Below are 27,467 nucleotides of genomic sequence, written 5' to 3'. Positions count from 1 at the left end.
AAAGTCCCCGTTGCGCACAGGAATCCCTCCGGTCAGGGTCCAGCTGTTGGCATGTAACCCGCCACCCGAACGCCGGGTATGTGTTAAGTTCACTATTTGTTTGAATACTTTTACTGTTTGGTTTTGCGCCGACTGGCCCCAGTCTGGACTGGGCTCACAGGGCGCACCCGAAGGGAAAACATGGGACAAAAACATAAGTCAACATAAGGGACCAGGCATCGGAGAGAAGGCAGCAACCTCTCACCGGGTCGCTGCACGCAAGGAAAAGGCACACCACACATCGCGTGTTTACGAGAACGAGTTAACACCTAAGCAAATAGTCCGCAGCCTAATGTGACAACTGCGATAAACGGAAAGACGGAAGCGTGTGCAGAAAATTTCCGACCGCACACACCGTGAGGACGCATTCTCGGTGAGCTTCCCCGCACGGTGGCGTTTCCATTTAGGCCAGGGACAGGAAGTGAACTGGCAGCGGTCGCGCTCGGTGAGACCTTACCGTAGCCAGCCAGTTGCATCCCTTGGCCCTGGCGAAAAGATTGATAAGGCACTCGATGGTGGGCGACAGATTTCAGGCCCTTAAACAGGCACCGATAAGTAATTGCGCCGGACCGGGGGGGTCCGCTGCCAACGGGCAATCGATCAGCCATATCGAGCGCCATGTTGGCGTCACAACACGACGCGCCCGTTATGAGATTTTGAAGTGGTTTTGCGCACGGCCACCGACAGGTCCTAGCGTCGTCTCGCCAAACTATGGACGGATGATCGGCACCCAAATACGTCGAAAGTTACCGCGGTGCCTTCGCTGCCCGATGGCGATGATTGATTGGCTGATTGGCCGTTGAAGGAAAAAGACAGGAGCCACGAAACGATCGAGCACCGGTTAAGGCATACTGTCGCCAGTTGGGTAGTTTTGGGCATCGTGCAATGATAGTTGGAGGAGAGTTACCCGGCCGTAGGTTGTAGCGCCTTTTCCATTATCGCACAAGGCCACTGCAGAGGGCGCCAGATAAGTCCGGAGCCTCGAACTCTGTAATCGATAGCTGGCGTACACGCGTTGAGCTCAATATTTTATTGGCAGTTTTATCGGCACAAGGTTAGGTGTTGTGTGATAGCAGCTTGTGGTGTCACATACTCAATGTGCTTGAAGCGTTCACACGCCTTTTTTGCCTGGTTTGTAGCCACACTGTCATATAGGCATCCCCAACACCGCAACGCGCCCAAACAGAGTCACTAAATATTGGACTAATCACCCTTAAGGAGCTCGTCTTTATTTCCGCCCGGCACAGGGATGAGAAGAAGTACAGTTCCCCGCATAGCGTCGTGCCGTGTTTGTTTGGCAAACATCCAGTCATCAACCGCCCCGAACCGCTCTCCAGAGGCTCGTCTGACCATTGATGTTCCTCCTTAGTGCTTCCCCTCCGAGGGGCCAACGATAAGGGAAGCCAACGACACCAACACACGCGCGAGAAATGTGTTGACTTTTCTGTAGCACCCTCCGTGCCGTGATCCATTACCGCCGGCGCGTAACATTTTAATTTCCCTGGGAGGGGCAACCATTCGTCCGACGTCCCACCTCGGCATTTTAAGATAAACTGCCCGCAACGAAGTAGTAATGACTTGATCGATACGGCACACACCGCACGTGCGCATAATTGCGATTCATCACGCGTTCATCGCCACGAGGGTTGTTCCGACGGACCGAATCCTGGACCACTGCTCCTCGGGCAGTCATTTCCGACAATGTCGATAAACGGGCGTCGTGCAATAATGTTTTGCCTCATAACTGGTGCCCCCCACAGGGACACAACACAAACGCTGATAATCTAATCGAAAACGTTTCCCCTCGTCGACTCGTTATCGGAATGAAGGAGTCAGCAAAATCGGGGCGACTGTCAACTACTTACAGTGACAGTACGGCCACCCTTACAGCATTCATCTACTGGGACTGAGGATTATCGGCAGATGTGAAAGAAACACATTTTCCGGCCAATTTCCTATCGGCCCGGCGGGGCTCTTATCGACCAGCCAGAAACCCCCCCGTCAAGAAGCCAGGAACCACGCACACTCTCCGGAGGACATTTCACAACCCGAAACACCTCTCACTTTCGCCACATTGTTTTATGACCCGAGGAGGCCCTTGAGAAGTGCAACCGTGACGATTTATGATACCTCGCCAAGGTTGCGCTCCGGTGACCAGCACTTTGAAGCCCACGACCGTTCCATTACAGTTCCCGTTGCCCGTCACATGGCACTGAAACACAACGATTCAGCCGCCCAAAATTCAACGGCACCCTACTTCCATTTTCCACTGCCTTCGCTGTTCACCGCGAGCGCCCAAATATGGGTGTCAAAAGATGGCTCCCTTTTTGCTGACCACCAACCAGCAAAACACTACACATTTCTCCATTCCGCAAGAAAAAACAGGTGAAAGGTGACAACACGCAGCCCTGGCTTTGCCAGTTACCTGTTTGTAAAACTTGAGCGGCAGACAAAACAGCAGCAACAACCATAAGCTACTGCTGCTCCGGCCACAGAGCCAGTTGAAGAAATTCAGCAGGTCTTCCGAGGGCCACACGCGGCCAACACCCCACCAAAATGGGCGCCGCGCGACTATCGTGACCGCGAAGGTCGTTCGAAAAATGTCGAAAAAATGCGCTTCCATCCAAACATGCCATCCGGGTGGAGTGGACACAAATGGACATCAACAACAGCAACCAAGAAAAAGTAGTAAACGGTGCCCCATCGCCCGTCGAAAGCCTGCCGCGAAACAACAGGTGGCTTTCTTCCCAGTCTGCCAAACGAAGGCTCTTTCATTTAGTTTTCGGCCAGGCCAGGTTTAGCTTTCTTTTTTCCGTCGCCGAATTCGGTGTCCGGTTGGGGATCGGCCAACCTGCCTTTGCAACGTCAGCTGCGTTCTGCCACGTTTATTAAGCTGTTTCTTTGACGTTTCATTTCATGGAACTGACCATCTACTTCCCAGCCACACAGGCCAGCAATTAGTAAGGTAACCAATCATCGGGAGCGGACGAGAAAAAAGCGGATTGTCAACCGATGCAAATATGTCGATGTCGATCCACGGCGCGACCGAAAGAATGTCAATGTCAGGTGGAAATGAAACAAGCGGTGGGGCGCTGTGGCGCTGGAACAATAACAACAACAGCAACCATTCGCAGTTCAGGTTTCGACAGTGACTCCGATGCCACGGCGCCAAGGTAGTTGGCGACGAACCCTGCGCGCGTAGTTTGCGGCTGTGGACAACCTTAAAAGATGTAAATTCAAAGGCATTAGTAACACTGGCTAATTAATAGTTACAGGAATTAGTGAGATTATCTTAACGACGCACACAAAACGGGCCCGCGGCTTTCAACACTGTACTGTGTGATGGGTGCAAAAGATGAGTTGGTCACTCTCTACATCCCGGCGGATAGGAATGCTGCCAAACGTCCCGCATCCCATCGCGGGAACCATTCAAGGCCCAATTCAAAGCGATCCCATTCGGATCCTTCATCTGCAGGCAGTGTGTGGAAGATAAAAACGTGTTCGCCGGCTTTGTTCACTTTCCGGTCGTTTTCTTCTCAAATTTCTACTCTGAGGTCCCGGTAACGGTTCTCTCCTGGCACAGCAAGCTGTAGGCCAGGGGTCGGACGCACAATCCGGCACAATCCCAAACTGCTGGCACTGTTCCGATGAAGCGGAGATGAGGGTTATACAGAAATTGCAGGTACTGCTTTTGCCGTATTATGGCAAATGGTTCGACCCGGCCCGATCCTGCGCTGCCCTTCATCTCATGGGTGGTTCCGCGGACCCCGGCAAACATTGTACGCTTTGTGACACCATCGGGGCTGGGTGTCGAAAAACGTCGCACATTAAAAACTCGACCACTTTAGCCGATTGAATTGAACAGCAGAAAAGACCGCCATTCCATTAGCAACCAGCTTCCAGATTGGATGGCATTCCGTTCACCATTTCCTAATTCCTCTCCGGGGGGGCGCAGAGGTTTTCAATTTCAAAGCCGACGAACATCTTTCCAGAAGGGGTCCCTCTCTTGGCTTGGTGCACAGAGACGGAGCCATAATTTCACTGCCAACCGTTTTCGTTTCTGTTTACTGTTCGAAGAAGCCAGGCGAAGTGGGTTTCACAAAACTCAGGCCGGCCAATGTGTTTTCTGGTGTCGATCTCCTTTTATTGCTTCACGCAAATTTTTCTCTTTTGCCGTCAGTTCCACAGGGCGGTAAATTAAATGAGACTGTGGTTCGGTTTAAAGACAGCTTTTATGATGGAACGCCAGAACTCGTAAGAAATCCCATCACTGCCAGTGGCAGATATTGAACTCATCTCTTGATGGAAAACGAAACCACCCTGGGAGTGTGTCTTCATCCGGCACCACGCTCCAGGATGCACCAGGCCTGGCTCTGCATTCATCGAACAGCCGTCGACATGGGCTACAATTCGTGCCACATTTGCTGGCCCGAGAAGAGGAAGGACATAAAAAAGGGTTCGTGCGGCGGCTTGAGTGCAAAAAAGGACCATCCACACACGGGCGTGCCCGCTTTGGGATGATTAAAGAAACTCCGACACATGTTTGTTGGAACATCCGCAAACGACAGCCGAGTGGTGCAGCGTTGCCGTGGCTTGTCTGCACCATCCGGAGCCCGAAAAAAAGCTGTGACACGATGACGTTCCATTTCGCTGCAAACGGTCCAACCCAGAAGCGCTAAATTAGAACCAGCTGCTGCTGCTGCTGCCGGGGCGCAGAGGAATGATCATTCATGGAACCGCTTCCTGTTCGGTGTGGCAAAACGCGAACCCATTTTGCAAAGTGGCAAATATTTGTAACGGGATCCAGCGCGCAATCGGCAGAGAGCCACCGCCGGGAACGTGACACGGGCAGCCATTTTTTGCTCTTCATTAACGAAAAACGTTCCCCAATCGACAGTCGGCACGAGCTACTTGAGGTTCGACAAAAAACGGAGTACAAAGTACTATCTATCCAACACATACAAGCGTGTGGGCCACGGGGAGAGGTCATGCAGAGCATTATGCGCAAAGCCGTAGCTTCGCGTCACGTACCCATTAGTTCATGTTTCGAATGGCTAATCGCCCGGCACATTCCCGTACATGTGATAGAGCCGATTTTTCTTCGGACATTTATCCAAATAATCAGACCATTTTCATCAGACCTTCTCATACGCTGACAGAAGAACTGTTGTGTTGTTGGAGTGTTGCGGCACGCAAACAACCCGACTGATTCGCTGGAATATAAAATGAAGGCCGCACACCATCGATTTGGCCACGTTTTATGCTCGCCGCCGCGCACACTCAGCACAAACCCCACCGAGTCACGGCAGACTGGCTGGCTTCTGAGCCCGCCACACCGATATGACGATCTTGGGCCGCCTGGCCGGCTGGCTGACTGGCTGACTGATTGGTGCCCCCCACTTATGCAAATACCCAGAAATAAACGGCACCCAAACGGAGCTTAAATATTACGCGAACCGCATACCTCCTGCTGCCATGCATGGCCTCGAACGTGCAACAACCGCCGCGCGTCTGGACAGCCCTTCCGGTTTAACTGTTTGACGACGGCCGGGACGACCGAGCGACACTTCGAGTGCTGGCCCCGCTGATTGCTGACGCTGTCAAATATCAGCCCTCTCGAGGACGGCCCTGCACGGCTCTCGGGTACGGTTTCTTGCATAAAGGGTAAGCAAGCAAGGGAATGCACGAACAATGTTAACTACCACAACCAAGTACCGGCCGAACACAGTCACGGTCGCGTTCTAATACCGGCACACATGCGGCCACAGTGTAAGCATATTCCGCCGGCAGCGACGAATATAGTTATCGGGTTTCATGCTGTGGGAGCATATCGCAGACCCCGTGCGCTGACGGCCGTGGGACACTCAACCCTGCTCCGAGTGTCTCACTTACACTCCCAGAACGGCCTGCATGCGTGTGTATGTTGCGCAATAATCTAATTGAAGTGAAGTTATTTCACGCCCGTGGTGGGCCATCTGCGTAAGTGGCCCAAAAAACACATAGACCACCGATTTTCGATTGATCACCGGAGGTTTAACGAATACTTTCGACCAATTCTTGTACAATAAATTCATTTCCTATTTTGTTTAATCAACACAAAAAAAAACAATAAAATTAGTTGGACCATAAATATCTTTTCACCGTCTTTCGCCTGTGTCGATAGCAAATTACCTTACAAACAGCCATAAACAAGTTTTAGCTTGGGCAAGTTCAATTAGAATTCTACGCCAATGCGCGAACCAACCGGTGATTTGCCGGTGGTGTCGTGGCCCCACCAAAAACGGTAGCACACCCCTTTTGGGGCTAATTATGCATCCATGTACGTCTCTCTCGATCGCGCCGCGCATGAGACAAATGAGTTCAGTCGTGGTTTCTCCCGGCTGGCCGAACGGTACGGTACAGTAGTCCGACCCCGGTGGTAAGTGGAAGGCGCTGGTAGCGGGTCATTTGTCGCTTGGAAAATTTACATTAACCATGGCCATTGCCTGTCTCACACCGCGACTACATCACGGGCGGGTGCTATCCACTTCACCGGCAAGCGCCGTTAGTCCGCATGGTTTAGTTTCATGCTAGAAAAATGATGCCATCTGAAAACATTAAGCCGTTGTAGCTAAACACGGCCGACACTCATGTAGCCCTAACTTGAGTGTAACTTAAAACGATGGTAAATAAATTACTAAAACAGTGGCATCGTGCAACAGAGAAACAAACATGCAAACATTCCACAGAAACATTGTCAGCCCGACGCTTCGACGTTTGGGAAAATAAGCAAAAATGATGCTTGCAGGGGAGACAACATAATTAGCACGCGACTCCACAACGAACCGGCCAAGTTACATCACATGCGCCCGGTGTGCGCGCGACTTATATTTCATCATCCGTGAATTTATCATCATAAACGCACAAAACCCGATTGCGTGATCGCGAAGCAGGAGGAATGCTATTCCCCTCACACCCACAAACGGACGAAGACGTAGATTTTTGCGCCTAATGTACCATTGTTTCAAGCACAGCATAAACCTTCGCACACAACAACAACCCGACGCTACTGGAGCGGCATTCTTCTCACCTTCGGTCACGCGCAGCACCTTTGCATTGCACCGCATGCAAACGCTGACTAGACAATAAAGTTGTCGAATTTAATCACGTTGTTGCAACATAACAACAGCCGGAATCTCTCGCCCACGGTCTTGGCCGCGATTGTGTGTGTTTAACCACTTGCGCCAGCGCAATTCGAATAAATCCTTCCGTTTGGCTCGGTGTCCATCGAGTGCTGTTGGTGCATTATCCGTGTCTTGTGATGTGTGCTCTCGAAAGACGCTTGACATGTCATGTTTGGAGGTCTTGACCAGGACCAGAGCATGATTCTCGCCCACAAGCACCCGGTGAAGAAAACCAAAATGGAATAATAATTCCAGTTTCTAATGAGTGGAAACTTTGGCGTTTTTTAAAAAAAAAACCCAAGACGCTTGTAATGTAGCTCAGAAAAAATGTTACATGACATGCTGCTACTGCTACACGGTTCCTTAAATAGCCTCTGAACCCTCACTGCGCTCCGTTTTTCACTCATTTTCTTTCCACACCGCGCACAGACGCAAGCACTCGTGTTGCAGTAAACTGGTTAGCATTCCAGCGGCAGTTGAACGGACGTAACACCGAACGTTTTCCCGCACAAAGACTGAAGACCTTCTGCGGACCAGTGGACCAACCCTTGCTTGGTTGGGCAGAAAGGGCCAAAGTGTCGCCCATACTTTCCGTTGCGCCGACTAATTTATGTTGCACAATTGTGTTTTCCTCGGCCGGGTCGGAAGCAGTGAATGGCACCACTGCTCGTTGACAATTGTCGCCAGCAACAACGCTCCCAGCGCCACAGGAAGATGCCCTTTCGAGCAACAAACGCGTTCACAAGAAACAACAAACATGCCGTGGATGGGCTCTAGCAACACTAGGGCTAACTAAAAGGCATGGCTGAAGTTGCTAAAGTGTCCTATTACAGTAATTACCTTCGGTACAACGTTCTGCACACGCTGCCGGGCGTAATTGACACGACTTGAGAAAGCATAGCGCGATGCAGCCAGTTTCTTGACGATTACACGTGATTTTTCATCCTCATAAAGTTTGTGTTTGTGCAAATATAAAACATTTGGAAATAAAAAGCTTAAAGTGGCGAACATTGACGGCATAAGCGAAGCATCGAAACGAAGGCAGAACAGAAGAGAGCGGCATGCTCGGAAACGGGTTTGTTGTTTTCTTGACGTTTCTAACAACGAATCCAGGTCAGCATAAGCCGGGTGGGGAATTTCTCCCAATCGCCGGCGCGCCCAAACATGATGGCGCACGCGGCGTTTCACTCTTTTCGACACCGATAAGCCCCGGCCAGCGTTGACATACATTCGGCTCGCCGTTGTTTGCGATACCCAATCATCGTCAGGAGATCGGTGGGGGCTGCAGCGTTTATCAGCTATCAAACAGTAATCAGGCCACGATGAAAAGCACTGCCCCCACGATGGGAGCGATCAAAAGGGGTGATGGAAAGGTTGGCCAGCCAAGTGAGTGGTGTGCACTCGACGAGCCGCAGCTGTTGCCGACCATCTCTCCCGTGCACACCCGAAAGCCTCGGGAACAATTATGTTGCTACAATTCTATTGCACTCTCCGGTGTTGGAAATCCATTGGATGCGCACCATCGACGAGCGTAAAGTTTCCCACGCAAACATGTCTCCAAGGAACGCCGTCATCATTTGCCGGCGCCGTCTGCCATCACGGTATTCGGTTAGCGGTGCTCATCTTCGTTCGGCTGAGGAATGCGAGAGTGAAATTCCCGCCGTCCCAGCTCCGGGGGACGCTCCAGGTCGCGGACATTAAAAGGACGGTGAGCGCGCAGTTTTGCAAATCATGCAGCGATGGCCTCGTTGCCACTTCCGGCCGGAGCAGAAACATGGCGGTCGGTCGACTGGACGCGGTATGTCAAGTGTGAGGATCTGGCGGCGGCGACACGATGAAGTGCCCACTCTCGTCTTCCTTCGCCCTTTTCTTGTTTGGTCTTTTGTTGCACCCATCAGAATATGCATTTCTCGCTTGTCACTTTCTCCGTCGTCTGAGACTCCCGCTGGCGTCTGTGGACCAGTCTATAGTCGGTCTACGCGATAGCCCTAGAGCCTGGACCACCGCACATCTCTTCGGGCAGGGCGCGATGGAAATGAGAGTGTATCGAGTCCAACCCAAGGCACAATGCTTGTCGCTTCTGCTGACTGGCACTTTTTATCGGACAGCACTCTGGTCGCGACGGAGGCTTGTTTCCAGACGGACCCCGAAGAAAGTGTGCATCGTTGGGTTGGGCCGCAGCAAAGAATACCCTTCTAGGAGGGCAATGGAATGGCAGCTAGAGAAAGCCGTCTGGGTGATGACAGAAGAATGTTTGTCGTCGGGAAGAGCAAAGTTCGTGCGAGATGCGCTTCCGGGCTGCGGTGACAAAGTTTTACCGGCGTCAGAGCGATGCTGACACTTCCGAAACACGCGACGCCATTTTCAACCCGCAAATGGACCCTATCTCGGTGGAACTGCTTCCGTGTGGCATGTCACAGCGGCAGAGTACTATCGTTCCGGTGGAGTCGTCTTCCGTTCCATTTTCATAGCACACGAGCCAATGGGCTCATCGTTGAGCTCGTCCCTCATCTAATGACTCCACCGGGGGAGCTCCAGCTCATCTTCCGCTCATCTTTATTACTTTTGGGCTACGGAATTGGGTCAATCATTTGGCGCTTAATCTTCATTTGCCGTCTCGAGCTCGTCCAGCATTTGGATGTCGTACAGCAATAAATACCCATTGGACCTGACGGGGTCGTCCAAAAAGAGCCACGTCTCAAGACACGTGCGTGCCGCACCTCTTATCAATTGAATGATGATGAATTATCACCAAAAAGGGCGGCGCAGCAAAATTCACAGCATCGCGCTGTTGTGGTTAACTGTGAACGTCGCCGCAAACACCGGCGCAAGCAAGCTATTCTCCGTTGCGTTAGGATCACTGTGAAGGCCCCGATTCTCGGAACCACAACACGAACTGACCTCCGGAAATCGCCGGCACGACCAGCGCTATCTTGCGCAAAGCAACCTTTCGTTTGAACCATCTTGCCGTTTATTCCCACAATTGAAAACGTGCCACAATTGGTTCGAGAGTCCTTTCGATGCTTAAGAAAACAGACATTATGGTCACGCGAGAACGAGCGACAAATATAATGCATGGGCGCTTATGGTTACGGCTTCGCCTTACGGCTTAACAGAGACAGTCCTTTTTCGAGGACGCGCGTTGAGGGCACATCCATCAAAGTGTGGGGCTCACAAACCTTCAGGAACACGGCGACTCCGAGACTGCTCTCAGCAATCAATTGACTTTGACTGATGATGATGGCTGCGGTTTGTGGGCTTTGTCGCCGGTGTCTCTGTTTGCATCTTTGTTAAAGGAGTTCTTGAAATGCGATCGATTGAAGCAAAAATCCGTATTGCACAAGACTTTTCTTTTCCACACTTTAATACAAATCGCCTTATTTCTCCTGTTAAATTTACGATATGCTTGAAATGAAAGTGTATTCTGGTTTTGTTGGGAGATGCCTCAACATATTTCCTATCAGCCCGAGATGATGACGGCGAACAATTCCCTAATATTAAATACATATTGTACCAGCTAATCCTTACATAATCGAGCGCAACAACAGCAGCCGAGAACGGAATGTTGTTCCACACTGCCCTAGAATTAGGTGATTTTCATCTATGAAATCTGTAATGCGCTACGCAACTGGCTCCTGTTCGGCGATCGGTTCAGCGATCGAGCATGACCAAGCCACCGTAACGAGGATGTGTTAAGCCGGACAATAAACCCAACATAGACTCCAAAACCCATTCCCATCCTCAGTGGTCGGCCGTTCGTTACTCAATTCCTCGGTAACCGCCGCAGACCGAACTCTTACTATCATCAATTTGCTGCGGCACTTCCGAAATAATTATTTGGGGCTCCAAACTAGCTTCTGCCTACAAAGCAAGACACAAACACTGCTGATGGCCCATACCATGATTTGAAATTATGTGTCTGCGAAGATCGTTATGTGTGTGCGCGTTGCGAAAATAGATCATTGACTCTGGCTGGCGTGCATGGCGGCTCACATTATAACTTCTGGTCCAACCGATGGCACGTAAAGGGACAGGTTACGGAAGGTTTTAGCCGATCTTCTCCGGTGCCCATCACACCCATCGTCTGCCGCTGGAAAGAGCAAATTATTATTCAAGTTCGCCAGCGAATGAAGCCATTTTGAGCGGGCCTCCAACCAAAATCGCCGAATTAAGTATGATGATCTTACTTTCGCGGACTTTTAAATTGGTTCGCCCATTTGGCGCATACGCCACAGGGGGACACGCGCGGCGGCGGTGTAGTTTACATACCCAACCGCGTATCCGATTCACCGTGGCGAAACCGGTACGAAGGGAAACCGGGCGATCTCCGAGCGATTCATTAGCGCGAGGCGCTGCTGCTGCGTGCGCGCGATCCCCTTCGCGCGTCTTCGATCATGCTCCGCTAAAGTGTAGCTTTGTGGGTTTTAATTAAAATACAAATGTGCAATCCATTACACAGCAAACTACCATCACACAAACGGAGCGGCCGTCTGAGCCACGAAGGCACGCGACCACCTTGGGTTGGCCGGTCGACGCGCCGTGTATCGATCGGTTTTGGACTCGCTGCGACGACGTCCACATTCCGCGGTTCGCTGTATTCGGTAATTTTGTTTCATAAATAAAACAAATTAATGAATCGTTGCGCAGCAAAAGGCGGTGTGTGCGAAGGTGGAAACTTTGCACACCGGGCGGGCCAAAACATGAAATGGATCAAAAATGCAGAAAGAGTAAACGAAGCTCATCAAAATTCCACCACCTACGCGGCCAAGCCATAGGCGCCCTGAGCGGAGGTGACCGCACATAAGCTTAAAAATGCGAAGCGATGATTCGAGGCAGGTGGACTCCGGCCGACAGCATACGTCACAGGCCGTGAGGGTTACGGATGGGTTGGCTGTGTTCCGGGAGGCGACCAACATCGAAGCCTTATATGATGACCTCACGACGCAATCATCCGTCGTGGCCTATGACGCGTGCTGAGCATCGTCGGTTCGCGCGACTGAGGATCAATGAGCAACGACCATCGTGAGGGGAAATAACCAGGTTTTCATGGCCTTCTGCAGTGTGTTATCGCATGAGGTACAACCTACATCGCCATGATTTATGGCAGAAAGGGGTACTAAAACAGCCTTCTCCGCCGATCAGCATGTCATTGGAAACGTTGCTGTGACATTGAAATCGATCCAACTTCGCAGACAATAGAGAGACACCGCGAGTTCGTCTTCTGCAATGATGCTGTTTCCCATTCCAATACAACCCATTGCTTTTCCAACAAACAGCATCTGACATCGGTTGGCAATGCGAAACGGATACTTACGTTCACAACATCCGAAGAGTCCGACGATAACCGTTGCTTCACCGGGACACAGAACAGAGCCAGATTTGCAGTCTACAGCGAAATGATGCGAAGAAGATATGGTTTGGCGAGCTGCTTCTTTTATGTCTTCTGACGATGCTGGCCACTCGACCGGCTATGAATCGTCCGCTGCCGCGGTTCGTTGTTGTTTCGTATTTTATCGTTTGACGAATTTGGCAACCGGTACTTAACACACTTTCCACTGCCTCACTGTCTTTCTTTTTCTTCCAAAGCACCTTCACAAAGCGCGTGAAAATCGGAAAAAGCACTCACGGCACGCAAAATAGTGTAAAGAAAATACGACTTTCATGCGAAAACTGATTACGAGGTATTATTCTTCGAATTTCATCACCCAACAATGTCGACTGATCAGCTTCTTTGGGAGCGGATGCTGCCCTAACCTCAAACGAGCCACTTCCTCCGCGGAACACTGTCGTTGCCGGCAACCAATATATCCACAATAATCACAATCTCGCACTCACTCCTTCGTTGCACGCACCTCTCACAGACGCGGCCGTTATCAAGTAATCCAATTTGTCGGCACAATTCCGGCCGCAACTCCTATTTGTTTTGTTTACGTGCGGCACGATGATCTAAGGGGGAAACGGAGAAAACATTAAATCGCCTGAAAAAGACACAAACTATGGAACAGAGCGTTGTTTGCTCTTCGCTTGGTTGTGTTGGTTTGGCGCGTTGTTTCCTGTTTGACAGCCAGCGAAAATCGATGCACGGAACGGCGCAATCAGCGAAGGCTGCGGCGGACTTTTCGCTCCTCTTGGGCTTGTTCACAAACTTTTAAAGCATCGTAACTGGTCACCACTTTCGATTAAACATGGCCCCGTTGGTCGCTCTACGATGAAACGGACCGGGTATTTGGGTAGGTACTTTTCCGTGAGTAGCAAATGCAACAAGTTTGCCACTGGAACCGTTATGACGCTATTTTGGTCACGCACGCCCCGGGTCACTTCTCAATCACTTCTCATGGCGCGTTTTCTTTGGATTCGGATTCGGTTTCGGTGGCAGAAATGTAACAATTACTTTTGTTTACCAAATCACAACAAAAAGAACATCCGCAAACACTGCATGAACTCCCCGTACCGGAATGGCGCGCGAGTCGATGAGTAACCTTCACTGCGAAAATGTAAGTAAATCTCACATGCGCGTAACTCCGTTTCGATCGATTGAGCGTCACTAAGAACCACGGAAGTAATGCCCGGCAAAACGGTGAAAATCAACCATACATTTAACTGTACACTTAAGGTCTTCGAAAATATTACCACCACAGCACCACGCAAACGAAACGCAACCGGAACACTGCCCGTAGAACAAAGGCTATCGAGCGTCAAAGTTAAAGCACGTTGGAACTGAAACACCACTCTAGTTTTCAGCTGCTATATTGTAGCGAAAGATTGAAGCTACGAGTAGTCTTCACTCCTTCCTATCCGGTTTGTTTGAACGTTGAAATGACTCTTTAGTATTATATTATCTTGATTACAGAGAGTTTAAGCCTGAAGCTTCTTTCATCTCTTTTTGCAGGTTTGCGGGTTTGTTGTTTTGGATGGTATTGTACGCACCAACGAATGACTTCGACGGGAAAATACCTATACACGAGCGCGCGTCCATCCCCGGCAAACGTTCGAAATGTTAACTAAAGCACTTTAATTTTCCGCTTCAACGTTATTATTGTAGTGAGCCACGAGAAGTTTTCAAATATTATTGCTCCTTCTTGTTCGGATTCAACAAAACAGTGAAAATTACGAAAATTCGACGGGAAATTACCCAAGTTTCAAAAATTCCTTCCCTCTTGCTTGAATTTTAATTTTGAAGTTAGGCTCTGCACTTTCTGACCAACTGAAGATGTGGAAACCTCAAAACTTTGCGTTCCCGGTCCCTGGTTTTCGCTTGCAGGTTCGCAAACCGGACATTTTGCGTTCCCAGCCTCTAAAATTGACCGAAATTCCCTTTCTAAGTCAAAATTGTCACTCAAATTCCCTTTCGAGACAAAATTCTCACGAGTGAAAAAGGTATAATTCGTCGGACAACTTTGGCGATAAACACTTATTTAAATTGTTTACTTAATAACATAATAACACTTAATAAAACAAACAATAAATAAAACATCGAAATCCTTCTGTCGCACAAGGAAAGAATGATCTACTGTGGCCCGCTGCCATGACAACCACTTGTCAAAAGCACACTTGTTGTGATTTGTTTACGTTTACATTCCCCGTTTACATTCCGTTAGAAAATAGGATCTAATAGTTCCACAATTCCTGGCCGCAATGTCTATCCATCTTATGTGTCTCACATCGGATGGGGGTGTGCCCATATATTCGAAGAAAAGAGGAGATTGCGAGACCGTAAGTAGCGGGCAGTGGGTTTCCCTCCTATCCGCTAGTGACCTTATCGTTCGAACGCTTACAGTTACCGTTTTCGACGATTGCCTCATTGAACGGTGTGCACATGTTCTGCAAATCGAAAGGCATCGATCTCCCAATCACCTACCTTGAAGAGAGCACAGTCATGTGGAAAGAGTACGAAGGTACGATCGTCATGATCGGGATTTCGCGCGACATCACCGAGAAAACGCTGCGCCACCTGCTAGATTACTCCTACCAGGCGATGGTGTTCTGCGTGGGCATTCAGTCGATAAAGAAAATTAAAAACATAGACCGCTTCAAGCGAGAATTGAAGCATTACTACCCGCTCGTGGATCAGCTGCTGGAGGTAGTTGACAGCGATCTTTTCCGCTACGTCGATTGTGTTCTTTGTACCGAGAGCGCGGGCATGCTGGCGAAACTCAACGAATTCAGTGTGCAGATCGGTTCCCCGTTCTGCGCATTGCTCGTACGCCAACGAATCGCCTGCGGTACCGAGGGCTGGTGGGATTTGGACGTAGTCGATCGGAAGCTGCTAATGTTGTTACTCAACGCCTCCGCCACCATTCAGCAAGATGTGCCCGTTTATTTGCCAAAAAAGTCGCCCAACATCGCGTACCGCTTCATTAGCATTCCGCTTACGCAGGGGGTTAGCATTTGTGCATTGTGCGGCGCTGAACCTCCGTACGATGTCCTACAAGGGATTAGCCAGCAGTTTTGGATGAGCGAACTCGACATGCTAATCGCGGCCGAACAGAACAACGTGAAACATTTCCCGTCGTCGATCGAGCTTGATCCGCACATTCTTGGCTTTCTGTTGCTCCATCGGGAGCATGCCAAGTACGTTATGTCGCGAGGGGTTCAGCCACTCAGCAACACCAGTACCGGAAGTAAACAGCAACGCACTGCCGGTCAGTCTAGTGGAGGAAACGACCGATTGGACATCCTGCGAGCGTTCTTCCACCAGTCGGTCGACGTCATGGAGGACATACTGCGCGAGGTGATTAATCTGGAGCAGTACTGGTGTACGGAGTATCACCAATGCCACGCACTGATAGAGGGAAGCAGCGTCCTGTGCGTGCTCTACACGTCGGCCATCCCAACGCACCTCATGAAGTACGTCTGTCCTTCGTAATGTATTCGACAGAAAAGTTTAATTAAAATTGTATAGTTTATTATCATCGGTTACCTTCTTCTGTTCCATTTGCCCTAGTCGGCATATATGCTTCCACCCCTCACTAGACGTGTACTAATTTTAATCACTTTTGTATGTGAGATTGTTTTACACATGTTTCGTTCTTTTCTCTTTTTTCCTTCCCATTTTGGCTAATGTAGGATAGTAACACAAAAAACACTGAACACGTTGATATCAGATAAGGATGTATGCTGGTAACGCCTACCTCACGATGAATCGTAAGCATAATGTCTGGGACACAGCGAATGAAGGTGGTTGCAACGATCGGAAGCTTTGAATCGGTGAGCCTCTTTCCCAGGGCATATTTGCAACATATTCAGCTCACAGTTGACGACAGTGCGCCCAAACTGAGTTATTACAATGTAATATGCATTATCCGTCCATAGACGTTTCCCGAGAGTGCTACTGTGTTTACACAATAAAAGATATTCCAGCTAGTGCTGGGGCTAATTTTTTAAATGCTACTTTCTTGTGTGTCAAATGTAGATTACTAATTTACGGAGTGGATTTCTGTGCGAACGGAGAAGGAGGAAGTGCTAGAATAAGATAAAAACAGTCGAATCAATTGAATTATTGTCCACGGTCATTGAATCTACTTTCTACAGTCCACAGCAGGACAGTACAGTATGGAAGAACCGAACCTTCATCGTCATTCGAGGATTACTCGTTTTCGTTGCTAAATTCACTCATTTGTTCCCCTTTCGTTTCGTTCTGTTTAGTGCATTTCACCAATCCTCAATGTAACAGAAAAGACAGTGATAGTAACAAACAACAGCAGAACAGTTAACAGACGTAGGTAAATGATCTTTCACTCCTTAAACGATAGCTTATTTCCCAACTCCTATTGGCTGCTTTCGGGGGAAATACAGCTTTATTTCACGGCGATACATAAATACGGTTGTTCGAAAGACTTACAAGAAAAGAAAATCCTTTTCTCCTGCTATGTAGTAATCCTGCTATGTAGTAATTTTTATACATCACTTAGTCTCTAACTGGCAACTGGAACAAAAGGAACACCCACAAAACGCTGCATCGTTCATTGGCAGCGATTTGAGATACTACCGTTTTAAATTTTTTATACATTATTATCACCATAGATTAGTTGTTCATGTCTTTTTTGCAAGCTTGCATCATTCTTTGTGTGCTATTTTGGCTTGGATATCTTAAGTGATGCCTCTAAACGATCTAAAGTACGGGTAAATATTATTGTCATGCGCTAATGTATGTTGCATTATTAGATACAATAAACTGCAGCCATTGCTTTTCTTTTGGCCGTTTTGCGGGTTACAAATTGATATTATGCTTGTTGCCACGTTTGCCTGCTAACAACTCAACTCACGTTTGTTCGTAACTCATTTCTGGAGAGGAGTCATATTTTACTACATTGAAAAAGTTAGCCAACCGATTTGTAACACCATAACGAACCGTAAACCACCAAACGATGTAGTTTGCTGTAGCTGAACAATGTTTGAACGAATGAGGTACGCCTGAAACCCGAATCCAATGACATTCGTTGAATTTGAATGGGAAGTCTTTGTATTTCCCAACTGGAAAGAAGTTTTGGATTATTTATGATACCAGACTAATGCCATTGTTGTAAAAAAGAACACTATAAACCCATAAACCAAACAGTATACCCCTTTCTGCGTTCTTTATCACGGAATAGGTCCCTCTGGCGCTAGCAGAGTGTACAAGCTTCCACACACTATTCGTATAAGCGTAGTCTTCGAGTCCGCCCTGAAGCAACTTTACAGAACTGAGTGTAGGCTGAAACTCAGTTCAAACTGGGATTCAAAATTTGCGCAATACTCGTGTAGGTACCAAAGACGAATCCCAGTATCCCGAACACCATTATCGTAAGGTCTTTCCACAGGACCCAGTAGTGCCGTCCCAACCCGTTCGGCCAGAAGGTAACGATTTCGATGATTGGCGGAAAGATGAGTGCGAGCGTTGAGCTGCTGACGGCACCGACAAGTGAAATGACCGCACCGAGGTTCGGCACCATAGCGGCCAACATGAACGTAAAGAGAACGAGTGTAACGCGCGTAAGATATTCACCGATCTGTCGCGACTGCACCGTGTGTAGATGGCGCCTTATGTGCGGGGTAATAACGGACATCGGGACGTAGAACTGGAGCGGATACGAGAAAAAGATTGCCAGCGCCATCATAATGCGAACCAGTTGGGCAAGGCTGCAAAGAATTGAACCAGATGTTGCTATAAACATTCTTTTGCCTCCATCCATCCATTCACGACTTACAGTTGATCGCCGGGAAGATTCAAGGTAATACTTCCCTTGACTGCATCGCCGTACTTTAGGTAACCGAAGAAACCGACTCCCGTGTAGAGGCAGGCAACGATGACCATTCCGGTATTTAGCACGCCTGTCCATCCACCGAAATCCTGCGGTGTGACCATGTTGTTCTCTAGTGGTAACACCATTCCGATGCCTTCAAACGCGTAAATAGCCGTACCGAAGTAGAGAGGCAGCTGTGCCCACGAAGCCGTCGGTTTCACGGTGTGCGTATTCGGAAGGTCCTGCAGCACGTAATAGAAAGTACACGTAAGACCTGTTGGATAAAAAACAAAGCAGGGTTCTAAAACCGTCGCACATACTGCATCGAATGAGATTGCGTATCCTTACCGGCTACCGTGAGAACGGTGGCAATGAGCGAAATCGGTGTAATGTACTTCAGATTTCGCACCAAGTTCATCAGGACCATCGGTATGAGCAGCAATAGCAGGTAGATGCGTGTGTTAAGATCGAAAAAGTAGTGCGCCACAACTTCGCGCAAATTGGCCGCCACGAAAACAAAGTATACGCAGCAGAAACCGAGCTGCGTGATCACCAGGAACGTATTGATCAGATTCTTGGCCAGCTTCGAATAGCGCCGCAACCCGACTGGGCCGGATTCGAACGCCCGGTGACACACTTCGTCGAAGCTGAGCGATGGAACCTGTAGCCGGCGGCACAGTTCGTGCGAACATTTGACTAGTATGTGCATGCAGTGTGTGCAGACCGCACCCATCAGGAGCGTTCCGAAAAGGCCGACGTAGAGGCCAGCGTTTTTGAATGCGTCCGGCATTGCGAGGATGCCGGTGCCAACGTTACCCTTTAACAGATGGATCATGGTATCCAGGTTGGTGGTCGGGTGTTCGAGGGTGCGGTGCATCGACGGATCGTACCCTTCCGCCAATGAGCCGTTGGTTTGATCCTCCTTCGCCATTAGACTGTCCGTGTCGTTGGTCGTGTCCACTATGGTATTTTCTGGCGAACTGCGAAGATCGGGCCGGACCAGCGGATGCTGCGGTTCGTCCATGCCTGAGCTCATCCCGTCGACCGACTGTCCGAGTAGAGGTTCCCGTTCATTTCTCATTTTCCGTGGACCCTTTTTATGTGGGCCAAAAGTACGATTAGTAATCAAAGTTAATGGACATCTGTCAATATTATATGTTTTCATTAGTATTTCCGAAAGAAGATTATAATTCTCTACAATGTTGCTTTCATTACGAGCTTAGAAGTGCTGGGAGTGCTGAGCATACCGTGACTTGATGGAAAAATGGATCTTTTTGGTGCCTTTAAATCCTTCAATAATAAAACCTCAACAATTCTTCACCGTACCAAAAATCGATCCCTTAACGCAAAGATGAGGAAGATGTTTCATTTTCTTTCAATTTAATCCTCCGAAGGTCCACCGCATTGCTTGACCCATTATTGCGAGCGTACCTTCGGAACGGGCATAATGAAATTTTCCATCCCCATCTTTGCGTGTGTTTATTTTTCCTTTCCAAAAGTCCACAGACGGGAGCAGCGTTACAACGGACTGGAATTAAAATTTTCCACCACGATTAGACCGACCCGACCGCGCAACTTCCACGGTTGGGAACGCCACACCGGTAGTGATTCCGATTCTGCGGTACAAAGGTTTTCTGCTCTGCCATGTCTTTGGGTTATTGCTTTGTTTGGCCTACATAAACAATGGCAGACCCCACACGACCGGATGGACATGAAATGACGATAAGGACGAGATGTAAATTGCGTTCTCGTGTGCCCTTCTGTGTAACTCCAATCGTGGTCAGATCACGTGGATTAGAGTAGAAAGTGGTCCACTGGAAGCATTAGAAAAGACTCAGTTGACGTAAAACACTTAAACAATATTCTACTTTCACGAAGTTGAAAGTTGTTCTTAAAAGAAAAAAAAACTAGTATGCATACGGCTAACGATGGAATTTTCGAAACAGATTTTTCGAATGTTTGCCAGAAAATTCAATTTAGGCACAGCGCATGACATGTGTTTTCTCGAACCTATGGAACTGTCGCGTAACGACTTGAATGAAAGCCACGAAATGGCTTGTTGGTGGCTTTTCTACAGTGCCAAAGGGAGGAATATGAACAGATCCATGCTGTTTGTATGTTAAAATTACATTCTTTTTCTTCCTGGCAAGTTGCTGCAATCATGCCAGCGAATGTAAGAAGGAGAAAAAGAATTCCTAAGATTCCGATGCCATTCGACCGACGACTATTGGAATTCTTTCCCAGCCCAATTGTAGTACATTTTTGTATCTATAAGATGCATCTAAAGATGCGTAAGTAAATATATACATATTAAAGAAAAAGATATAACCAAACCAGCACCAACCATTGAAAACCGTTTCATCAAACACTTCAATAACTGGCCATACTTCCGGAGTGGAGAAGAAACGGAAATGTCGGCAAGAACCGGCCTAATACTGACAGTCCATTATCGTTAACACACCAACCGTATCCTTCCTACCCGGCAGAGATCAAAACCTTTCAAAATTGCGACCAAACTTCTTCAGCACTTTTTTCGGTCTTTTTATCATATGATGACACATAACCCATCATTGCTCCCAAATCATTATTCTCTTCCCAATCCTCTTATTGCTGCTGGTGGTCGAGTTATCATCGTCTGCGTTACTGCACGATGACCACCCTTACCCATCGACGATAGCATCATCTTCCCATGTTTCTATGCCAACGAAGCTCCCTAGTTAGTTGAAAAGATCTCCTGTGGGTTTCTCGGAAAACCATCGCCTGCGGGTTGACAAAAACTGGCATTTCACTCGGCGACATCAAACGATAATGCCGTCGGCATTTCATTTAAATGTGAAAAATTCATTTCATTTTCCCCGAAGGTGTGTGCGAAGTTTGGAATAAGTAAGATGTTGTCTCATTAATTAGAAACTTATGTAGCACTGAAGACACACGAACTCTTTATGATGATGGTGTTATTTAACGTACAATTCCATTTATTTCCCTACTTTAAACGAACGAATAGGGTTGTTCGGTGAAATGCTTTCGTAACGCAACGTAATCGCTATCGTATCAATATTAAATAACAAACATGGAGTCACGAGTGACTTTATAATGGATTTGAGTCGGATATAATGGGTGAAACCTGCCATCCATAATGGTGTCAAAGTAATGATTAGGACCTAATTAAAATTTTGTGCTTAAAGCAACACGTTCTGCCTATTTATCATTGAACCATACCGGCGCGTCTAGCCTGGAAATTATCCGGACGCCATACTCCTTTTTCTCTGTTTGCATGTTCATGTTTCTTGCTGACCAGTCTGTTTCACTACTAATCCGCTCATTGGTATTCATGTGCCGTCCAGAAACTACCGACTGTCATTTCCTTATTACTAACACTGCAAAGGACTTCGACAAAGAATCGCCCCATTCGGTTGAATGGTCATAACTTTCACACTCTGTGTGCTGAAACTGTGCAACTCGTCAGTCAAGAGATAAAAAAAACTTTACCGACTGAAGATGATGTCCTTTCCGTCTAAAGAATCCCGAGCGGGTATTCCCGAGCAATTTCAAGTTATGCCTGCGGCACGATTGATAACGAGGGGTCTTATAGGTTTTATAAAGAAGTTTCCGCCTCATTTATTTGGCAGATGCAACTGACGAAAGATGGACCTTTCAATGAATAACCGCACAGGGTAACAACTTCGACTGATAATGAAGTCAGCTGTTGCTGACGGTTCCCAGAAAATAATCGGTTTTGCTGTTTCGTTCAGGTCAGCTACCAGCCAAACCGTGTAACGTTAAAGTGACCTGTGGCTAACAGGGTCATCATTCAAGACCCACCCGCCCCAGGTCAGTATTAAAGGCGCACCAAGAATGACGAATCTAAAGAATCTCGAGGGTTAGGGCGGGTGAATGAAAAAACAAAACCGAACCTAAGACGCAATCAGCAATTAGTGCCATAATCAATTATTCGAGTCGGTGTTGTGCAGGCGGCCTCCTGCATTGCCGTTGGGGTGCAGAAGGACAAATCTGCTAAAGGGCACATACAAACGAAAACAAAGAAAGTGCACTGTACCAACGTGATAACTAAAAACTAAAAGTAAAACCAAAGGGTAAGTAAACATAAAAAAAAACTTACAAACAATGTTTCCTTCTGTCGGGAGTGATTACGCTGGGTTCTTCTGAGTATTCGTTTCCGTTTTCAGTTGTGCGTTTCGCCTTCACTTCTGCTGCAATTTATTTCTATCGTGCAAACACGTTATCGCGGTATTTTTTATCGACCACGACGCGGCTGTATTAAACAGACGTGTGTCGTTTCTCTATGCTACTTGTTAGCGTTGTATCTACAAATTTTATCACGTCTGCGCCGGTTTCTGCATCCAAGAATGTCGTTGTCGCTATTGGCAACAAGTGCAAAATCGCACTTCGTCGTGTTTATTGGTTTGACTACAATCACAAGAAAATGAACATAACAATATAAACAGAAGATGTAAAAAAAGATTCTTTTGAGAAAGAAACTGTACAAAGGGCACACATTTCAGGGTAAGCTGTTTAGTTATGGTCATGTAAATTACATAATGTGTTACTGGTTTTCCACGGTTCGGTTACATGCGTTTCTTTACGCCCCAAAAGGCTATTGCCCTGCTATAATCGATGCGAAAAGAGGAAGCAAAATAGAACCAACAAACGCTCAGCAGTGTGGTCGTTCGTGGGTAAGTCCGTCGCGGGGACAACTGCTCGACAGCGACCGCGGACACTGAAAAGCCGTTTTAAAAAAAGTAATGCTTACCTGCAAGTTAAGCAGTGGCGTGAAATCTTCCATCTTCTCTAAAGCGCCAAACCGTGTTGTTCAGGAATTATTTTAATGCTCGCATCAAGCACACGAAGCAAGCTCAAGCTGAATCACTGTTCACCATTGTCGCAAAAACAACTAACCAATAAACCACCGCCCGGATCGGTGGTGAATCACAGATAAACGAGGACACCAATCGGACACAGGAAAAAACTCGGAACAATGGGACGTAAGGAAAACAACTCGCACAGACACACTCTGGAAATGCTTCAGACTTTATGATTTCGGTAATTGAAGTACCAGCATGAAAAAGCCCGTGAAGCCCGTGATTGTAACGAAATACCGACACTCGGGAAGAAAACAAACACAAATTCCGCCCGCAAAGTTATGTGGTTTTGTTTGAATTGCTGACAGAATTTGTATGTTTCTACCAGCGGTCCCAAACAGCCGCCTGATGTGTTTAGTGTAGCCGCCACACAGCAGGGTTGTGCGATAACGATTGGGTGGCTGAGTGAAGTAAGCTGATTTTTCCAAACTGTTTCCTTTCCTGAAAGTAATTTACAAAATTTTATACAGCAATAAAGCTGGGTTTTCATTTCTTACAGCCATTTGCGGACAATAAATTCGATTGTTTTCTTTCCGTTCACCAGTCGACCGATGATTGATCATTCAACATCAGCCGCCCGCGGCGACGGCTGTTCATCTGGTCTTAGCCGCCCACTGAAGCACACGTCACACAGCAACGCGAGAGTTGGAAGCTGAGTTCACAAGGATTTCAAAGTGTTTTCCTAGCGATCAACAAGCAGAATAGCGAATAAAACAGGAGCCGACAACATGAAGAACTTTACGGATGTGGTGCACAAATTCTACAACGAGTACACGCTCAAAACGCCCAAGAAGCTGAAAGTGGTCGACGCCTACTTACTTTACGTCCTGCTAACCGGCATCACGCAGTTTGTGTACTGCTGCCTCGTTGGAACATTCCCGTTCAACTCTTTCCTGGCCGGTTTCATTAGCACCGTTAGCTGTTTCGTGCTCGGTGGTATGTTAATTGGAGCCCTTCAAAGGATATCTCTTGTAATGTGGGCTTTTGCCCGTACCCTTCTTTGTAGTTTGCCTTCGCCTGCAATCGAACCCGCAGAACAAGGACCAATTCCTGGGAATCTCGCCCGAACGGGGATTCGCTGATTTCGTGTTTGCACAAATTATTCTCCATCTGGTCGTTGTTAATTTCATCGGCTAGAAACACAAAGTCCATGATACCATGAAATTAGATTTTGTAAGCTGATAGAGTAAAATATAATGAAAAATACATGATGAACGAGCATGAATGAAATTCCATTCTGACGTTTGCCCACGAGTGAACATGCTTGAGGATTCACTTTCATATCCGAAAGGGTTCGGTGAAACCAATAAAACATTGTGGTAAACATGAGCCAGCACAGAATCCCGTCATTGCCCTGCTTCGTAGTGCCATCGGAGAAGAGCGATTAGATAGTGAGCAGCATGCCGAAAACAATCATCGTCACCGGATTTGGACCCTTCCGGGGTCACGAAAACCGAAATGCCAGTTGGGAAGCGGTTCGACTTCTGCCCGACGTGTTCCATTTTAAGGACCAACCGTACGAGCTGCGCAAGTATGAAGTTCCCGTTACGTACGAAGCGGTAGATCGCATTGTTCCGCTCATTTGGGACACGAAACCTTGTGTAAGTATTCGTAGCACGGTCCAAGCAAAAGGAGACATTCTATTGTGTGGGGCATCGTGTGTCGTATAGCTGGTGGTGCACGTGGGCGTTAATGGTCACATCGACACGATCAATCTGGAATATGGCTCGTACACAACTGGCTACTGTAAGCCAGATTTCGCTAACCGTTGTTTGCCATGTGATAAGATAACTCTGCGTGGCAAATCCTCTTCGGGCGAGAAATGCGTTGCGTTAACAACCAACCTGGACATCGAACGAATCTCGCAGGAATTAAATCTCGAGACAACTACCAAATGCTACTGCTCCACTGAAGTTGGAAAGTAAGGCGCCAGGGTAGGGCGGAACCGTTCTTGCGGATATGTAACCGGAAGAATCAACGTCTTTCTTTTAAGCTACCTCTGCGGATACATCTATGTTAAATCTTTAGACGTGGACCCCGACCGAACGCTGTTCATACATGTGCCAGATATTGGAAAGCCGTATAGCTCGGAAGAAACGAAAGCAACAATTTATCGTGTGATCGAGAAGTGCATCTTGGAACTGTCCGCTAAAAACAAACTTTCCTAAACCGCGCCGGAAAGCTTCGTACTACCTCTATCTAATTGATTTTGATGTTTTTAAGCCGAGTTTAATTTATTCTTAACTAACACACAGCTTTTTCTTAGCGAAAAATAAAAGTTTCAGTGAAATGTATCTTGTTTTAGAATCTCACCGTTGCTACCTAAACCTAATTCACTTTATCGTTGGTTAATGCCTGTCTAATTTCCGGCAACCACTTTTGGGGCGTGTCCAGATTGCACACGTTTATCTGAAAGAATCCGGCAGAGCAATGATTAGACACGGAAAACGCATTGTAATGCTTTGTTGCCTTACCGTTGTACTGTCGATGCTTTTATCTTGCAGTATTCGTAACTTAAGCTGCATCAATCCGACGGGAGTTTTCTGATCACTTAGGCAATGCTTATCGTCCAACACGTCCAAGTTTTTCACAGCGCCATCGGCAAGCTGCACCAATACGCCGGCAATATTGAGATGCTTCACCGGAAGATTGATACTTATCGATGCAATGTTAATATCGCCAACTTTTCGCACCTGCTCCAAACCCTCGACGAGCTGTCGCAGTGCAGGTCGGACAAGAAACTCTGGCGCACGACGATCCAGTACGAAAGCATCGCCCGGTTTGCGTATCGATCGGAACATATCTGCCGCCTCTGGGAGATCGATTTCCGCGCAGCTGAGTAGTAAGTCTTTGCGTGATTCAATTTTCGTCCGATCTTTGCGCAAATTCTGCACCATCATACGATCTTTCAGAAGCATCCTTAGCAAGCCGATCGAACGACGACCGCAAAGCCACAGCGAGAGCACACTGTCGACCAAAGCATCCGGCGCGTTTCGATAATCCCCGGCTTCTGCCTTCAATCGAATTGCTTTTTCCAGCAAGTTACCGTTAATGCTGGTGCCTTCTAGCGGCACTCCAAGTGTTCCACAGCTCCAAAGGAACGTGGCAATGTCCTTCGGACGACACGATTGTGAGTTGGATTCGAAACCATTCCTGTGAATGTCTTCCTCGAATCGTTTCCAGCAAGTGTCGATGATGAGCCGTGTAAGTGTGTCATCTTTAACGCGGTTATCTGCAACGTAGGCGAATAGATGAGAAATGCCACGGAAATCGAGCTCCTTCCGCTGAACGTTGGCCTCAATGAAGGATCGCACCTTCGACAAGATCACTTCCGATGGCAGCCGATTCATTCGGGCACACTTGATAAGCGTTACGAGAAGCGCGGGATCATCCTCATCATCAAACTGTTCGATCTCTCCGATTAATCGACTTCGAAAAACCTGCGATTCCTCCGCTATCCGGACACTGGTCTTGTACGTGCCGCTAGCGAGTATGGCAAAATCCATTCGGGTAAGATCCGGTGTAAGGAAACGGTCGACATGGTGTTGCAAAAATTCTTGCATCAGCACCGTTCCCGTTTGGTGGCGTTTCCACATGCCGAGAAAGAAGACGATCGCAAGAAAATCCCGCTCTTTCGGTTCCTCGTTGAACAGCTCGATAAGCTTCGGCATAGCGCTACGGTAAGTGCGTAGCTGGGCGATTTTGTTAGGCAGTAGGTACATGAAACAATGAAGCACCTCCAGTAGTTCGTACACCGTGGCGTTGCCCACCCGTCCAAGGCACTCTTCGTCGAGAGCATTCACGACCTCCGTGTACGATCGGGTGTCCGTTTTACTTCGAAAATCCGTCGTGAATGTTATCAGCTTTGCTAGATCCGTCGTAGACAGATCCCGTATTTGTTGATCATACGTCGCCACATCCGGTAGCGGGTAGAAATTGGACACCTTGAAGCTGTACTTAGTTACGTCCGTAAAATCACGTTTGGTCAGTGAAACATGCCGCGAGAAACGATGAATCAATGTACCGTTCTCACCGTCCGATGTTTCGAACTGAAACTCGCGAGGCGAAAATGTCCCATGCCGTGTCGCGAAGCAAGCCGACGGTAAAGAGTTACTCCTGATGAGCTGTGGCTTAAAAATTCCCAACAACCGGAACATTGTACA

General features: G+C 47.9%; 5 protein-coding genes across 7 annotated transcripts; 3 read left to right on the top strand and 2 right to left on the bottom strand.

Moving 5' to 3' along the window:
* Window positions 1-14,809: 14,809 nt before the first annotated feature.
* LOC131211607 (protein fuzzy homolog) lies at window positions 14,810-16,556 on the top strand. The gene is made up of 3 exons (XM_058205160.1): window positions 14,810-14,915; window positions 14,980-16,049; window positions 16,269-16,556. The coding sequence occupies exons 1-3, from the start codon at window positions 14,838-14,840 to the stop codon at window positions 16,324-16,326; spliced, it is 1,206 nt and encodes a 401-aa protein (XP_058061143.1). The 5' UTR covers window positions 14,810-14,837; the 3' UTR covers window positions 16,327-16,556.
* LOC131211606 (proton-coupled amino acid transporter-like protein CG1139) lies at window positions 16,100-23,582 on the bottom strand. Of its 3 annotated transcripts, none has more exons than XM_058205158.1 (5): window positions 23,196-23,582; window positions 22,545-22,852; window positions 18,773-19,566; window positions 18,389-18,698; window positions 16,100-18,320 (listed from the first exon to the last, which is right to left on the bottom strand). In XM_058205158.1, the coding sequence occupies exons 3-5, from the start codon at window positions 19,503-19,505 to the stop codon at window positions 17,903-17,905; spliced, it is 1,461 nt and encodes a 486-aa protein (XP_058061141.1). In that variant the 5' UTR covers window positions 19,506-19,566; window positions 22,545-22,852; window positions 23,196-23,582; the 3' UTR covers window positions 16,100-17,902. The 3 variants fall into 3 exon arrangements, with proteins under 3 accessions (XP_058061141.1, XP_058061140.1, XP_058061139.1); XM_058205157.1 differs by having other exon boundaries at window positions 18,773-19,517; XM_058205156.1 differs by lacking the exon at window positions 22,545-22,852 and having other exon boundaries at window positions 18,773-19,517.
* A 340-nt stretch (window positions 23,583-23,922) lies between these two features.
* LOC131210472 (dolichyl-diphosphooligosaccharide--protein glycosyltransferase subunit DAD1) lies at window positions 23,923-24,519 on the top strand. The gene is made up of 2 exons (XM_058203730.1): window positions 23,923-24,240; window positions 24,311-24,519. The coding sequence occupies exons 1-2, from the start codon at window positions 24,033-24,035 to the stop codon at window positions 24,439-24,441; spliced, it is 339 nt and encodes a 112-aa protein (XP_058059713.1). The 5' UTR covers window positions 23,923-24,032; the 3' UTR covers window positions 24,442-24,519.
* Window positions 24,520-24,633: 114 nt separating this feature from the next.
* On the top strand, window positions 24,634-25,598 carry LOC131209233 (pyroglutamyl-peptidase 1). Its single transcript, XM_058202247.1, has 3 exons — window positions 24,634-24,905; window positions 24,975-25,225; window positions 25,298-25,598. Exons 1-3 carry the CDS (start codon window positions 24,705-24,707, stop codon window positions 25,470-25,472), a joined length of 627 nt encoding a protein of 208 aa, XP_058058230.1. The 5' UTR covers window positions 24,634-24,704; the 3' UTR covers window positions 25,473-25,598.
* LOC131208084 (uncharacterized) lies at window positions 25,426-27,461 on the bottom strand. The gene is made up of 2 exons (XM_058200731.1): window positions 25,779-27,461; window positions 25,426-25,713 (listed from the first exon to the last, which is right to left on the bottom strand). Exons 1-2 carry the CDS (start codon window positions 27,459-27,461, stop codon window positions 25,633-25,635), a joined length of 1,764 nt encoding a protein of 587 aa, XP_058056714.1. The 3' UTR covers window positions 25,426-25,632.
* Between the last annotated feature and the right edge of the window lie 6 nt (window positions 27,462-27,467).

Source organism: Anopheles bellator, chromosome 2 (assembly GCF_943735745.2).
Source record: "Anopheles bellator chromosome 2, idAnoBellAS_SP24_06.2, whole genome shotgun sequence".
Taxonomy (NCBI): domain Eukaryota; kingdom Metazoa; phylum Arthropoda; class Insecta; order Diptera; family Culicidae; genus Anopheles; species Anopheles bellator.
Note: the sequence above shows the minus strand (reverse complement) of the source record. Positions and strands in the feature narration are given on the sequence as shown.